The sequence below is a fragment of the Thermobia domestica genome, chromosome 18 (assembly GCF_964235325.1).
Source record: "Thermobia domestica chromosome 18, izTheDome1.hap1.1, whole genome shotgun sequence".
NCBI classification, from domain to species: domain Eukaryota; kingdom Metazoa; phylum Arthropoda; class Insecta; order Zygentoma; family Lepismatidae; genus Thermobia; species Thermobia domestica.
The window spans coordinates 177,846,301-177,861,289 of NC_137471.1; the positions used below are offsets into that span (position 1 = coordinate 177,846,301).

Sequence of the window (14,989 nt, forward strand, 5' to 3'; positions counted from 1 at the left end):
CATTTCCTTAGGTAGCCTGCCGTACTCGTTATAATGATATTGGTAATTAGTCGTTTTCACCCCTTGAGTCATTTTATGGGTTGTTGCCATTAAGTTTTATCTTTCGTATTATACTTTTAGTAAATCAGCAAGGGAAGCTTTTTTGCGTCGGCCTATTCATGGGAATGAACTTCTGGAATGTGTCAAAAAATTACTTTATAGAATTCCTCTCTGCTTCATTTGGATCCGTATAATAATTTAGATATTGCTAATCTATTCTCGCTAACTCATTATAAAGATAATCATAATTTCCTTTCTTAAAATTGAAACCAAACATATTTCTTTTGTTTTTTAGTCTAGATGGTTTAATATACGGAAAGCTTATACAATGAGAGGGGTGGTAATTATTTACTTTAATTAATGGATGCGGTTCTTTTACTACTGTTAGATTTGAAAGATTACTTATTACCAGATCTAATGTTCTTCCTAAGCTATTTGTACCATTATTTAGCGATTCCATGTTATGATACAATGTAAAATGATACAGACTTTGGGATTTACTGGTTGATTGTAGAAAATTAAATTGTAGAAAATTGTTATGAATGGAAATCTTCGAAGTTCCTTATTGTTTTGTAAGCTGTTCAGGTCATTCTTTATTTATTACTGGTGTTTATATTTTATGAAGTAAAGTTTTTCTTTCTGTATGGTGAAAGGCGAAAATATATGGAAGAAGAAACTCTTTTCGTAATACTCGAATCAACGTGATACTGCTTCAAGATAACAATATATAAGAAATTACTTTTATACTTTATTTCTGGGTAATTACTGGCTGAATATGAAGGAAATTTAATGGGTAACTAGTCCGTTGTTAAGAAATGTAATTTGCTGTATTTGCTAGCTATATGCAAAGTTCACACTCGGTACTGCTTGTACATGTTAGGTGATCCCTGCATATTTCGTAGCCAGATCTCAACGAAATTTACTAAGCAAGAAGCACTTACCAATGAAAGTCACTACTTCTTGTGGTCGAGCCATAGTTAGGGTACTTTCGCAAAGAGGCCGTGTACTAAAGCTTTGTACGCTGTCAGATTCAGATTCACTGGCTATGTACCCTTGCCTATAGTTTATGGCACGCACTAAGACCTATATATAGTCTTGCTAAAAAAAAAAGCAAAATAACTCTATACTTAGCTACATATTTTTCGAGCTTTTCTCTGTGATATATGAATCTGAGTTGACTAGGTTGTTTGCAAATAAACAGTAATCAAGAAAAGTTATGCCAAATATATAATACTAGTTCCTGCTTAGCAGAATTTTTTACGCATTACTCCAGCATGACTTACATCCGTTGGTACTCCATCTTATTTTTTGTTGATTCTAAATTATCAGGTAATTGGAGAGCTATCTGAATTGAGAGGTAAGGCACTATGGTCCCAACAGCATTAATTCATACCAGTGCCTTTGAGGTTTTGGATTAAATACGCATTTTCCAGTTGAAAGAGAGGCATCTCGACGACCACAGTTTGCATGAACTGCAAAAGAGCATTAAGTACTTCCCTCTAGGTTAGCAAATTTCATCATTTCTCCATACTGAGTAGAGAGGAACGGGGTAGAACGTCTTTGTCTAGGTAGAACGCAATTGACCACAGAATATCAGAAACATAATCTTATAAAATTTTCAAAAACTATACAAAGAAAATACATGAAATTTATGTCAGTGTACAATCTTGCAGAATTTCGTAAGCCTGCAATATTACAATTGTTCAAAGGCTAATACATAGCAAACAGAAGAAGTGTGACCCTCCACGCAGTTCAGTGGGCCGTCGCTAAGATTTCACTAGCGGCGCTGTGGGCTCAATGTAGCCTCGAACCCATATGTAGTAGAAGGAAATAACTTATTTCTTTGTAATTTGCTCATCAAGTAACAGCAAACTATAAACCACTTGCATATTACATATAATTTTATATTAACGAGGGAGGAACAATAAACAATTATAATCACAAACAAACCTAAATCTAGTAATTAATAACAACGATAATAAAAGTGACTGACCACAATTGGTTTGCAGCCACCTTGGAAAGTTTCCTACTAGACTTCACAAAGCTTCGACCTTTTAGTTCTTTCCGATATTTTTTTTTTTTTTGGTGCGAAACAAGATTCTACACTTCATATAATGAAACAAAAATTTAGGCAATATATCCACAATATGGGCAAGACATCCCAGTCCTACAGTATTTTCTACAAAAAATTTTGTTATCAAGACACTCGTAAAAAATGTCACCCCAAAGAGCATCGGCAGCACTCAAATTTTGAATTTTACTTTCTACTTTTAGGAAATTACGATAGATACTTTTTGAAGGATAGGTTAAAAGTGGGTCGTTGTAAGAATCGCTGTCTTTGGTTTCAAGTTTTGTTGGTGGGGTTTTGTGCAAAGGGATCTGTTGCAAAGTACGCACGAGTTGAATTTTGAACACTTTTAATAATATAGCCAACTGAGTTATATAGTCACTAGGCAGAATCTAGGAAAAGTCTCTAAAATAAGGAGTTGGATCAACCCGAGAAAGTAAAAGCAAGAAGCAATCCTAAATCATCAAGCCCACTATCCTGATCATTTCTGGACCGCCGGTCGATTGATGAGAGCGGAAGGGGCCCCGTACACCCTTTCACTATACTGAAGCTAAAAAAAATGAGCGTTTCAAATACAAGGCCATATCTTCTAAACTAATCAAGATATTAATGGATTTCTTTTACCGGTTTTGTCTGCAAGGTGTGCTTTAAGATTTTGTTTATTCATGCTTTGATAGATCCAACGGGTTTTCGGAAAATTTAACTTAAACATTAAAACTGGAATATTTTGTCCGTAATATTTTTGTTTTTGCTCAGTATCTTCCCAATGTGTTGGAATATAGAAACAGCATCCCTAAATAAATTTCTAGAGCAAAAATTATCTTTCTAACGGTACCAATATTGTTAGGTTTACTTCCAGAAGTATCCGTACAGCGAGGTAAGTTTGAAGGAAAGTGCAATTTGATTCGAGTGCTAATGCTCCGAATGGCACCACTGAATTTCAGTTCACGTCAGTCAGTAAAGGTTTTCTTTCCAATATAAAAACTGATTTTTTTTTCAATATTTGAAGAACAGTTCTCATCCTTATCCCTTGAGCTCTTCTGCACTGTTATGATCATTTCTAGATCTCTAGTCACTTGATACAACCACGCGTTAAAGGTAACAAAATTTTGAGACAAGTAGAGATGTTTTTTAGTGCGTCAAAATCCATTTACAGTTGATATTCCGAATTTTCAACTCTATTTTCTTCCAGTATGAATTCATTGATGTACCTCATCCCTCTGGGACTTTCAATCACATTTTTTTAACATCGCATCTACTATTAAATTTTGCTTTTTGCTTAATTTTTTTTTCAGATGTTCCTTTCGTTTTGGCATTGCTAAGACCCCTCTCTAAAGAATTAATCCTTGCTGCAGCGGAGGATAAGTTAGGTTTTGCTGTAGCGGTTAAATTTTTCATTTGTCTTTTGAGACATTTGTCTTACGAGCGTCAGAAGCGTTAAAGTTTTTATCGAAAGAGGTGAATTTTGAGGTGAACTGGAACCCACTAGGTCTAGTTCCTTAACTTTGGTCTTCTTTACTACATTTTCTAGTTGCCTTCCTGTAGGGGACTTCCGACATTTGATAGGGATGCGTAAATATTTGGAAAGATGGGGAAATATATACGGGAGAGCTCCCGGTTTTAATTTCCACCTTTCACTCGGGAGTTCAACTTTTTCTTTTTTTATTACGAAGAATCATTTTAGTAAGTTCTCCCGCGAAATATAAATCACAGACCCTACTGCTACTGGTTAATTTCCTCTTTTCGTGGGACTGCACTGACCCACTTATCAAATAACCACTCGTTCCTGGAAGGTGTAAAGATGTGTTTGGATTCGTTGTCGCTACGATAGCCTGACCGGCAACCAGGAACAAAACATTTACGCATACTTTGCAAATTATACAATTAAAACTAAAGGAAAGCACGACACACTGAAGACTAATATCACTGGTCGGCATGAAAATCCTCCCACGAGGTGGAAAGGGTGTACCGGATAGATTTCGAGACGTTGATTACGAATGTCTCATCGAGAAACTTCCAGCACGTAAGTTTTTTGCGGGGTGCTGTTTCCATAATTGACAGAAAAATCGTATTTTCCGTATTTAATATGTGCCTTCCGTGTTCGGAGTGCATAATTCTGAATTTTTATGTTACTTCAAGAACCGTTAGTAGGCTATATCCCAGGAACATTCTTTTCTTTAGCTCACGTCCCCCACCGCTTGAGTTGCAAAGATTTATTGTCGTTCCACACTTCATACACTAAAACCTAGGCATTATTCACAGAGAAAGGTTTCGTAATCAACTTGCGATCATTCGTCGGCTCACTTTTGTCTAAACGAAAGAAAGACTGTTGAAATAAAGGCGCCAAGACATACACCACGTTGTCGTGTGAAACAAATATTTCAGTTTCGTGTTAGAAGGTGGTATTACGCTGTGTCTGTGTATACCGTAGGTGAAAAATATTTCTGCGTGAAATATTGACGTTTGTGTTAAATGAACATGCCAAGAATTTGCAACAATTCGACAGATTCATTCTGCTACATATGTAGGGAAGTGATTTTTCAAGGGAGAAAGTAGGCCATTGTCCCCGTTCGTGAAGACAGCCTATCATATGTACTTCGGGTGTAGAATCGGCGACAGGATCGCTTTTGGGCTCCGAAACAAAGTGTTAACATTTTTGTGCGTACTCTTACCGGACGGTTGAAAGGTACACCTAATTTGATGCCGTTCTCCGTACCTATGGTTAGGCGCGAGCCTCGTGATCATGCTTCAGTCTATTACTTCCGCCTGTCGAATATAAAAGGTTTCTAAAAAAACATGAAGCATAAAATACAGTATCCTTGTTGGATTCAGCGAGACCTGTGAAACATGATGTGTGTCTGCCTGTACCCGTACCACCAGACTCGTACACCCTGTGCAGTGTTTCGTGCGATGAAAAACCTACTGCTTGTGAGGATGTTGCACAATCTTCGAGTATACAGTCAGATCCCAATTACGCTGCAGTGCCTGACACTAATGAACCACATGTGATAAGTCAGGAAGAGCTGAATGATCTGGTCGGAGACTTAAACCTTCCCAAGTCTAAGGCCCTGTTGCTTGCATCACGACTTCAAAAATGGAATCTACTAAACCGAGATGTAAATATATCGATGTATAGGAAAAGAGAGGTGCTTATTTTACAAAGGATGCTGATTTGGTGCATTGCAGTGACATTCCATCGCTTGTTGGACAACTGAAGTTGAAATACAACACAGAATATTCGAGGCTGCTCGTAGCTTCCTCTAGGATAAGTCTCAAGGCAATGTTACTACACAATGGCAATGAAAAGCCAGCCATCCCTATTGCTCATGCTGTACTTGTGAAAGAAATATACGAGAACATGCGAAACCTATTACAGAAAAGAAAGTACGAACAGTTCCAATGGTCTGTATGTGCTGACCATAAGGGTATTGCCATCCTCACCGGTTTACAAGAAGGTTACAGAAAGGACTGCTGCATCTTGTGTCATTGGGATAGTAGAGCCAAAGATCAGTCACAAAATAGCCGCCAAGGAAGCAACTGGTCCCAGGTGAGATGAATGTGGCTAATGAACGTCTTGTGGATCCGGAGAAAATATTCTTACCACCCCTTCATATCGAATTCGGGCTCATGAAGGTCTTCGTCAAGGCTCTGAAAAGGGATGGTAAAGCATTTAATCATCTCAGAAAAATATCCCCAAGACTTAGCGAAGCCAAAGTGAAAGGAGATGTTTTTACGGGACCTCAAATCAGAGACGTTTTCAAGGATCCTTCGTTTTCTTCTAAGCTTAATGAAGTGGAAAGTAAGGCTTGAAAGACCTTTCGAAAAGTGTGCAGTAACTTTCTAGGGCATCATATGTCACCTGACTACAAAGACATTGTGAGCAGGTTAATTACTTCATTTCGTAACATGGGATGTAATATGTCCCTAAAGTTACAGTTCCTGCATTGCCACCTGGACTTCTTTCCTGAAATGTACAGCTTGGGGGAGCTCTCGGATGAACACGGGGAAAGGTTTCACGAGCAGATAGCTACCATTGACAGGCGCGACAGTGGTAAATGGAGTGTGAATATGTTGGCATACTTCTGATGGAATGACACGCGAGACACCTTGTAGTAATAAGAAAAGGAGTAGGAAAACCAAGTGACACGTAAGAGTAAAACTTTAATTTTTATGCAATTTTATCTGCGTAATTTATATTGATATTTAAATTATAACGTGCAAATTATTATTGGTGCAGTATAGCATATTTGGGCGGATATTGAAATACCCTGTACTCCCTGAAAACTGGTACGTCCTAGAGAGAAAATGGTTACGAATTCGAGTTGAGGAGCTCGAAACCTACAGTAATAACCTATTTTCGTTCGTGCGAGCGAAAAAAAGTTTCATTTTTCCGACCAGTGTAATAAGGACTTAAACACACACATTCACTGGAAACAAATATCGCTGAAAAATACAAAAATAGCCCTGGAAATAATACAAAACATGTCCCATTGCGGGGGATGCTGCATATAAACGCGCATTCAATAACGTAAATTTGTGTACCCTTTAACGATACCGTTATATATACTTTTTAACCAACCCTCATATTTTCAATGCAAGTACTTGGAATTAATGTTTAGCTAGTCGGAATTCACAGAAGAGCGAAAACAGTGGAATTTTTCTACCCAAAAGGTGCCTCATTCTGCGAAACATTTCAGCACCTCTCGTCGGACCATATTTTTTAAAATATTAGTTCGTACCCTCACCCAAACCCACGCAGAGTTGATTCCAAAGCAACAGCACTGGATCAAGCGTCATAATGTGAATTTTTGTGAATAATTGCTTATTTTTTACACTATTGTGTACGTCAATATTATTAATGTACTTTCAATCAAATGGTAATTAATCCATTATTTCCTATTATTAGAACAGTGATATAAAAACCAAATGCTTTAAGTGAACTATTTTTTGTTCCACTAGTATATTCGTATGCTCTGAAACGAACCAAGAGAAGTGACGCTCAAAAGAGGCGCGAGAGTGCTCTCCGAAACCTGAAGGAAAACACGTATTAGTGTGATTGTTTCGCTCCATACTGAAATCAAACGTGTTAAGTTTAACTTACAGGTTTTAATAATGAGTGCATTACGAAGCACTCGACATATAACTCAATTCTCAGTGAATAATTCAAACAACAAAAGCTCGTAGTTGTCCGTTCAGTGAGTTAAAAATGAAGATTTCAAACCAACAGGTTTGTAAGTTATAATAATTTACTAAATTCATGGAAACGAAGTCGAAAATGGAGTATCAAACAATATGTGGAATTTGCATCTAGGACTTACATGCTGGAAACCGGAAGAAATGATTTTTGTGAAGCGAAAAGAACAATATGTACGTCTTCAGTATTGTCCCCAGGATCCTTATGAAATCCATTCAAGTTCCGTAGTCGTGAAATTCGTGTCTTTTGGTCGTTATTGTTTCAAGCTCGTCCGTATTGATTTCTAAGGGCCATCATCGTTATTTTTCTGTATTTTGATCAATATATATTTTGTCAGTGATGTCTAGTATGTTCTTATTTTCGTAAAAGTTGAAATACAAATATTAAAATATTTGGTGCACAAGCTATTTTAATAATTCACGAGATAATATATAAAAGTACTATTGTGTATGATAATCAGTGTTGTTCTTTAGTTTGTAAAAGGGAAGTATCATTCCGTACTATGTGCATAATTTAGTTCATTATCAGATTACAGGTAAAGTACATCCAAAGTAGCGCAGTACAAAGGTATATTTTTGTTTCCCTGCAACCATCTGGTGTTACCTATGGTAGTTGTTCCCACCTTAAGTATACTTTGGAAGTTGTCGATGCATTTGTATTATGCAGGACTCGCCAGTGATGGTGGGCACACGATTCAGCCTTTGACAAATTATGAATACACCCGAAACTAACGACTGTGAGTGTGGATCTTTTTCCCATATTAATTGGTGATCTATTTAGTTATCATTTGACCATTCTTTGCTAAAGGTCAGGAAGGAACCAAGCACACTCATAAATTGCTATATCCCGAACAGGGACATATGGTAATCAAACCCCTACACTCATAACCCGCTGCTGAATATTTAATCCAATGTTGACGACAATTTGATCATCGTAATTTATAATTTCTTTCAGAAGAGAGGGTCATGGAGGCTCTTGAAGGCTACATTATGCTGGTTGGGACATATACGTGACCAGCTTCTGACTTCAAACTTTATACTTGTGACTTTCTCAGGCGTCATGTGTAAACCTCTATAATGCACTCCTATATATGTGACATCTCTGTGTTATGTTTCGAGGGGAATTCGAAATTTTCGGTCTGAATCCAGTAGCCAGATCAGCGAGTGTGATCACCATTTTATTTCGCAGAGTTGTAATTTACTCAAACGTTTTTGCTTCAACTAAAATTTTAAGTCATCATTCCCGAACTGGCGATCGTAAAGTTCCGATTTTCAACCAATTCGATACGTAGTAGTTCATGTTTTGGGATTAAATTAACTAGGCATGAGACTCGTATTTCCAGTGGCATTTTTTGAGTCACATACAACCGTTCCCAGAAAAAAGTGACGCGAATAATGTAACTTCCTTTTTTTTTCGGAGAAAGGTTGTTTTCGTTATTACGATTTTTTCTTTGAGCGTTTGTGGGAGCAGTCAGTAAGTAGTATTTCTAAAAAAATATGTAAAAATAGTGGGAAGTAAATACGATATAAGTGGAAACAGAAATTAATAGCAACTTTCGGCTCCTACCAACACTGGGTGAACAAAGAAATGGCAGCAGAGGTATTTGGAATCAAGGTAGTTGTGAGGTTTAAAACTTTTGTTTTACTATATTACTTTTAACCGGTACGAGTTCGTGTCTTTTTCGGTACGCGTTTTTCTTAAAGTGATTCGGTTCGATTCCTGTTTCTTTAGTCAGAGTGGGTTCGGCATATAGCAATAACCAGATTAATCCAACATTATACTTCGTACTAGTTACTTACGACTGATGGTTCGCTCAATGTAAATCTGCGCATCTGCATATGAAATTCAGGACTTGAACCATTGCACAGTTGTATGATTAATGTCTTCGACTTCATGATTGAAGAAAGAAATAATTTTCGAAAACACTTATATAAAAATTAATCACTCAATATTTACCTTTAACACATAATTATTATGATTTTACTAAAATATATTTGGTCTAGGAAATAATTCGTGCGGGTGGACAAGAGATGGCGCAACGAACGGAGCGTCCCACAGTTCCGTGTATCCACACATGTGTTGCAAACCCCTGTCATCGCGTATCGTTCGTAGTATAGGGCAGTGGATTAAAGCGTCAACAACACCAGTTTGTAGTTAAGTGAACATGGCGCAATTTGTGCCTGATAAAGTGTTTTTGCGGGGTGTCCTGTTGCATTACTTTAACATGCAGAAAAGTGCGACTGAAAGTCATCGTATTTTGGTGGAAGTGTATGGTGACCATGCTCTAGCTGAGCGAAAGTGTCAGAAGTGGTTTGCACGGTTTAGAAGTGGTGATTTCGGCTTGGCAGACCAAGAGCGAGCTGGACAGCCAAAAAAATTTCAAGACGAAGAATTGACAGCATTGCTCGAGCAGGATTCGTGTCGAACGCAGGAACAACTTGCAGCAGCATTAGGCGTTGATCAAACAACAGTCTCCAAACGCTTGAAAGCCATGGGAATGATTCAAAAGATGTCACATTGGGTTCCACATGAATTGAAAGACAGAGACGTTGAAAGACAAAAAAACATTTGCGAATTGCTGCTTCAACGACAGAGCAGAAAGGGGTTTCTGCATCGAATTATTACGGGTGATGAGAAGTGGATCCATTACGAGAACCCTAAACGAAAAAAGGCCTGGGTGAAACCAGGTGAACCAGGTCCATCACAACCAAAACGAGATATTCACTGGGCAAAGGTTATGCTGTGCATATGGTGGGATATGAAAGGTGTGGTGTACTATGAGCTGCTGCAACCGGGTGAAACTATGAATGGAGAACGTTATCGACGACAATTAATGCGTATGAAGCAAGCTCTGGCCAAAACACGACCAGAATGGGAGAACAGACATGATAAACTTATTGTTCAACATGATAACGCTCGCCCACATGTCGCAAAACCGGTCAAAACCTATTTAGAAAATGTCGGATGGGAAGTTTTACCCCACCCACCGTATTCACCACACGTTGCTCCTTCGGACTACTACTTGTTCGATTGCATGAACAACGATTTGATTGGACAGCGGTTTACTTCTTCAGAAGATATCGAAACATGGGTCTCTCACTGGATCGCTTCCAAGGATGAGGACTTCTTTCGCCAGTGAATCCGTACATTGCCTGACAGATGGGCGAAAGTGGTGGCTAGCGATGGACAATATTTTTCTTAAGGTATTTATGTATTTTGTGTTTTTACTACAGCTTCAACGTGTGCGTACCAACCGCACGAATTAATTCCTAGACCAAATATTTATTGAACTGAGATTTTGCTCTTTTAAATCAAATGCTTAGACGTAGGATGAATAAATATATTTTATTCTTCAAAAGTTACAGTTCACATATTTATGAAATACTTACGTATCATGTTTAAGAATATTGAAGCTCTTATATTTACGATAGCCCATATTATAAGAAAAATAAAAGCTCAATAACAAAAATGATATTTTTATCGAAATGCCGGCATATATTTTCAGGTACACGAATGTAGCACTTGCACACAATTCACTTTGGCTTTTGCCTATATATAAATATATTTCACTAATTCACACGTACAAATATCATAGGGGAGTTCTAGATGATAATATCCAATTTGTGGATTAAAATGTTGTTAGAGCACTATTATTTTTAAGACGACAGAATGAGAATTTTCTTCTATTCCATCTTTCTCATGACATTATGCCAAAATGTGTGTACGTTTAAGTTTTGCGTTCACTTAATATAAATTGACGTAATCGTTGGACGATTCTATTTGGAAGTTTATCTCATAATATTTATACTTAATATTTTCATTATCACGATGTTGGATGCACACTCACTATCTATTATCCAACTAAATATCTGAGAACTCGTTGAAAATCGTCCTACGACACCATTGTTAGTGCGCGAACCACGCTTCTTCTCGCGGGCTAGCTTACCACCTTCTGTACTCCTACACCAGTATATAATGCTGATTCATATTAAATTACCAATAAAAACTGTTAATGTCACACTATATGGATATGATCCAATTTAAGTACGGTTTTTCACTTATTTTAGAAATTGTTATAACATAAAATCATCAATTCACTGCAGATGATAATAGATTTTTAGAGATTATTTTCTTGCTCTTACTCAAGTCACCATACTGTCTTTGTTTCGGGTGTGACACGACAACGCCTACTTGATTCTCTCTGCTAGGTGCTACGAAAAAGAGCGCTGTAGTGCTACCAAGAAAAGTACTGCTAACGAAAATTCTGCGCTGCAACTAAAGCGCATCATTCCATACGAGACGGAAACTTTGGGTATGTATTTAATGAGAAAATGTAACGGGGGCCATCCGCTTATAAATGACTTGCGTAAAGAAACAATGATCTTCAACGACGATTATCAGAACCCTGGAATCGTGATGAGTTCAAACTACGCGAAGAAGTAGTCCTTTGGTTATTATTCCTCTTCCTTCCAGCATGAGTTCCAACGAATACATTATAGTTTATTTGTGTTTTGTAGAAACGTAGATGCGCTATTTAGTACCAATGGGAATACCTTTGAGATTTTCAAAAATATCTTTACGACACAATACTTCAAATATACTACATTGTTTTATATATATTGAGTTTATATTAGTGTCATACTATTCAATTTTATATTTGTTACGTTTCTGTGACTCTTGCCATAAAATCTTGGACTAAACATTTTCATTATACATGATTGTATAAATTTACTTTTCAATATAATATTGTGCAAAAAATGCGACATTCAACCACTATATATATATATATATATATATATATATATATATATATATATATATATGCATGTTTAGAATTCATTCATCATTCTTTTATTCATCTATATCGTACATTATTGGTCAGAGACCAGTACATAGGATTTGTCAAATAATAAGAAGACATTTCAATATAATTGATATTACATTATTTTACAAAATATCACCCAAGTATTCATTAATATTATAATAGATTTTTTTTACACAAAAAATTAAATAGTTCATTTTTGAAATTCCGTATGTTTCTGATATCCTTCAAATAACTTGGGAGCTTAGTAAACAACTTAGCGGACATAGGAAGAACACTTCTTTTGGTGCACGCATAGTTTTGGTATGCTGTGAATATGTTATTCTTTTGTCGTGTGTTGTATGAATGTCCATCTTCAACATGAAGAAAATTACTTTCGTTTCTCTTTACCTATATAATACTTTTGTATATGTACAGACAAGGCACAGTTAAAATTTTATTTGGCTGAATGACCCTTTTGCATGAGGACCTTGGTGGTAGATTAAAAATAGATCTTATTGCCTTTTTCTGTAGACGAAAAGTAGTAACACTGAAATAGGAGACTCCCCAGAAAATTATTCCATAATTTAACAAGGATTGAAACTTACCATAGTACAATAACAGCAAAGTTTCTTTTGACACTGAACCACGTAGTCTGTAAATGACAAAACAGATACGGCTTAATTTGCTGTTTAGCTCAGTAATATGTGCATCCCATGTAAGCCTATTGCCTATTGTTACACCTAAAAATTTTGGTGGATTTTGAATAGTCTACATCAGTTGAATTTATCACAATGGTAGGTACTGTTCGAGGTGTACATGAGTAATGAAAATTTAGTGCTTTTGTTTTCTTTGCATTTATCAGCAGTTGATTCTGAGATGTCCATTTTATCAAACGCTCCACAGTTTGTTTTAATTTACTTTCTAGTTCAATTGTATTATCCGCTTTTACAAGGACATTTATATCATCAGCATATAGTACAATATGTTGGGGATACATAAAGGGTCATACCACGTCAGTTCATCCAGCGAAAAACCGAAATGTCACCCACCGACTCAGATTTTAGTGATATTTGGTACACCAAAACTAACTTGTGCAAAACTTCACAGTTCTCGCTCAACCCGTTCCCATGTTATGGTCCATCAAAATTTGGACATGGTAGGCACAAAATTCTACTCGCGACAGCCGGAAATGGTGCATCGAGGTTTAAAATTTCCCTCATAACATGCTGATATGAATCCTTTGAGGCAACTGATCTATCCATTCTGATGCAGAATTATCTGTAGATTTTAAATCTGTGGTCAGATTTGACATAACATCAACCTAAAGTGCACTTTTGTACAAAAAGCTAGTAAAAGATATACTTGAAAAATGAGCCTCAACTAGAAGTACAAAAATGGCTCTATTTCAAAAAGTACCAAATTCACAGAAATAGTTCCTAGATATTCTGAAAGAGGATGAAATGTTCTATACAACGATGTGAAAATCGTGTTGGGTATTTGAGCATGTGATGTACTACATTCAAAATGTCAAAATGAATGAGAAGAATTATTGAAATTTTCCTCCTGTCTCTTTTAGTTGACATGGCTGTTACTATATGGTAACAAGTAGAAGTACCCTGGGTGAACAAAGAGTGCGGAACAACAAAAGAGAGAAATTGAAAAGCAAAAGTTTCATAGTTTGTGACACATTTTGAATTACAGAATAGCATCACTGGCTGCATAATTTGCAATATTGCGATTTGTAATTACTAACGTTTATAAATTAATTAACTAATGTATACAGTAATTAATTAATTACTTATTTTCTGATTTCATTGTTAGGATTGAAATGGAAGGTGAAGGTTCATCTGAAGTTACTGAGACTGATCTACCTCCTTGCAGCATAGGTTGTGCACATCCAGACTCAAAATGGTTCTGCGAAGGAAATTCTGCCAGTTAATAATGAAACTTTCGCAGAGAGTGAAATTGAACTTATTTTGTGGAGGTCTAAATTACAAGGTACCAATGAGAACCTGACTATTTGTTTTCATCATAAACAGTGGTATTGCATCACTATGGACTAGATGACGAGAAATTTGTGATCCTTTTACAAGGCATAAGAAAATGGTGCGACGTGATTTGCGAACAGTGACGCTGGAACTTGCTAAAACCGTCAGAAAACATTTGGTCATTATCGTTATCCCAGGCCAGAAAACGTGCTCCAACTGCCGCAAAAGATTGGAGAAGGAAATCGCTACTGTCAAACAAGGAAAATCGCCTTCAGACACGCTAGGGTCAGCATCTCCACACAAAAGTTCAGACAGCGAATTCAAATTCGATCCGGATACAAGAAAAGCTGCAGTGGAAGAAGAAAAAGCAAAGCTTGATGCAAGTTTAGAACATTTAGGTCTTTCACCTTTAAAAATCCATGCTGTTCCTGCGCATAAGCGTGTAGCAGTTGGGCGTAAAAAAATCAAAGTGATGCACGAAGCAGCGAAGTTAACAATTAAACGCAGTTTACAGCTTGATGACACAGAACACTTATCTGACACCAGTGATTCGGACTTAAGAACCAGTGCAAATGAAGTAAAAGAAAAAGCACCAGACCTGGATCGCTTAGTTCTGTTAATGAAGCAGAAGATAGCAATAGCATATAAACGTGAAAAACTTCAAATTCTCACTATTGCTCCAGAGTCATGGTCCCGCAAAAAAGTGTCTGATGTTTTTAATGTTAGTGAATACATGGTTAGGTAGGCTAGGGCATTAAGTAAAAGCAAGGGTATATGCTCCTTACCAGAACACGGATTAGGGAAAAGACTACCTGAAGAAACTGTAACTTTAGTTCAAAATTTCTATCAAGATGACGAATTTAGGCGGATACTTCCCGGAAGAAAAGATTTTATAA

At 36.8% G+C, this 14,989-nt stretch overlaps 1 protein-coding gene across 1 annotated transcript in view; it reads left to right on the forward strand.

Moving 5' to 3' along the window:
* LOC145675867 (uncharacterized) overlaps positions 1–14,046 on the forward strand; it is a 52,590-nt gene extending 38,544 nt beyond the window's left edge. The window contains exon 2 of the mRNA XM_081746638.1: positions 13,927–14,046. Within this exon, the coding sequence (XP_081602764.1) occupies positions 13,927–14,044 (118 nt within the window). The 3' untranslated portion in view covers positions 14,045–14,046. The remainder of the gene's footprint in view (positions 1–13,926) is intronic.
* Positions 14,047–14,989: the final 943 nt, after the last annotated feature.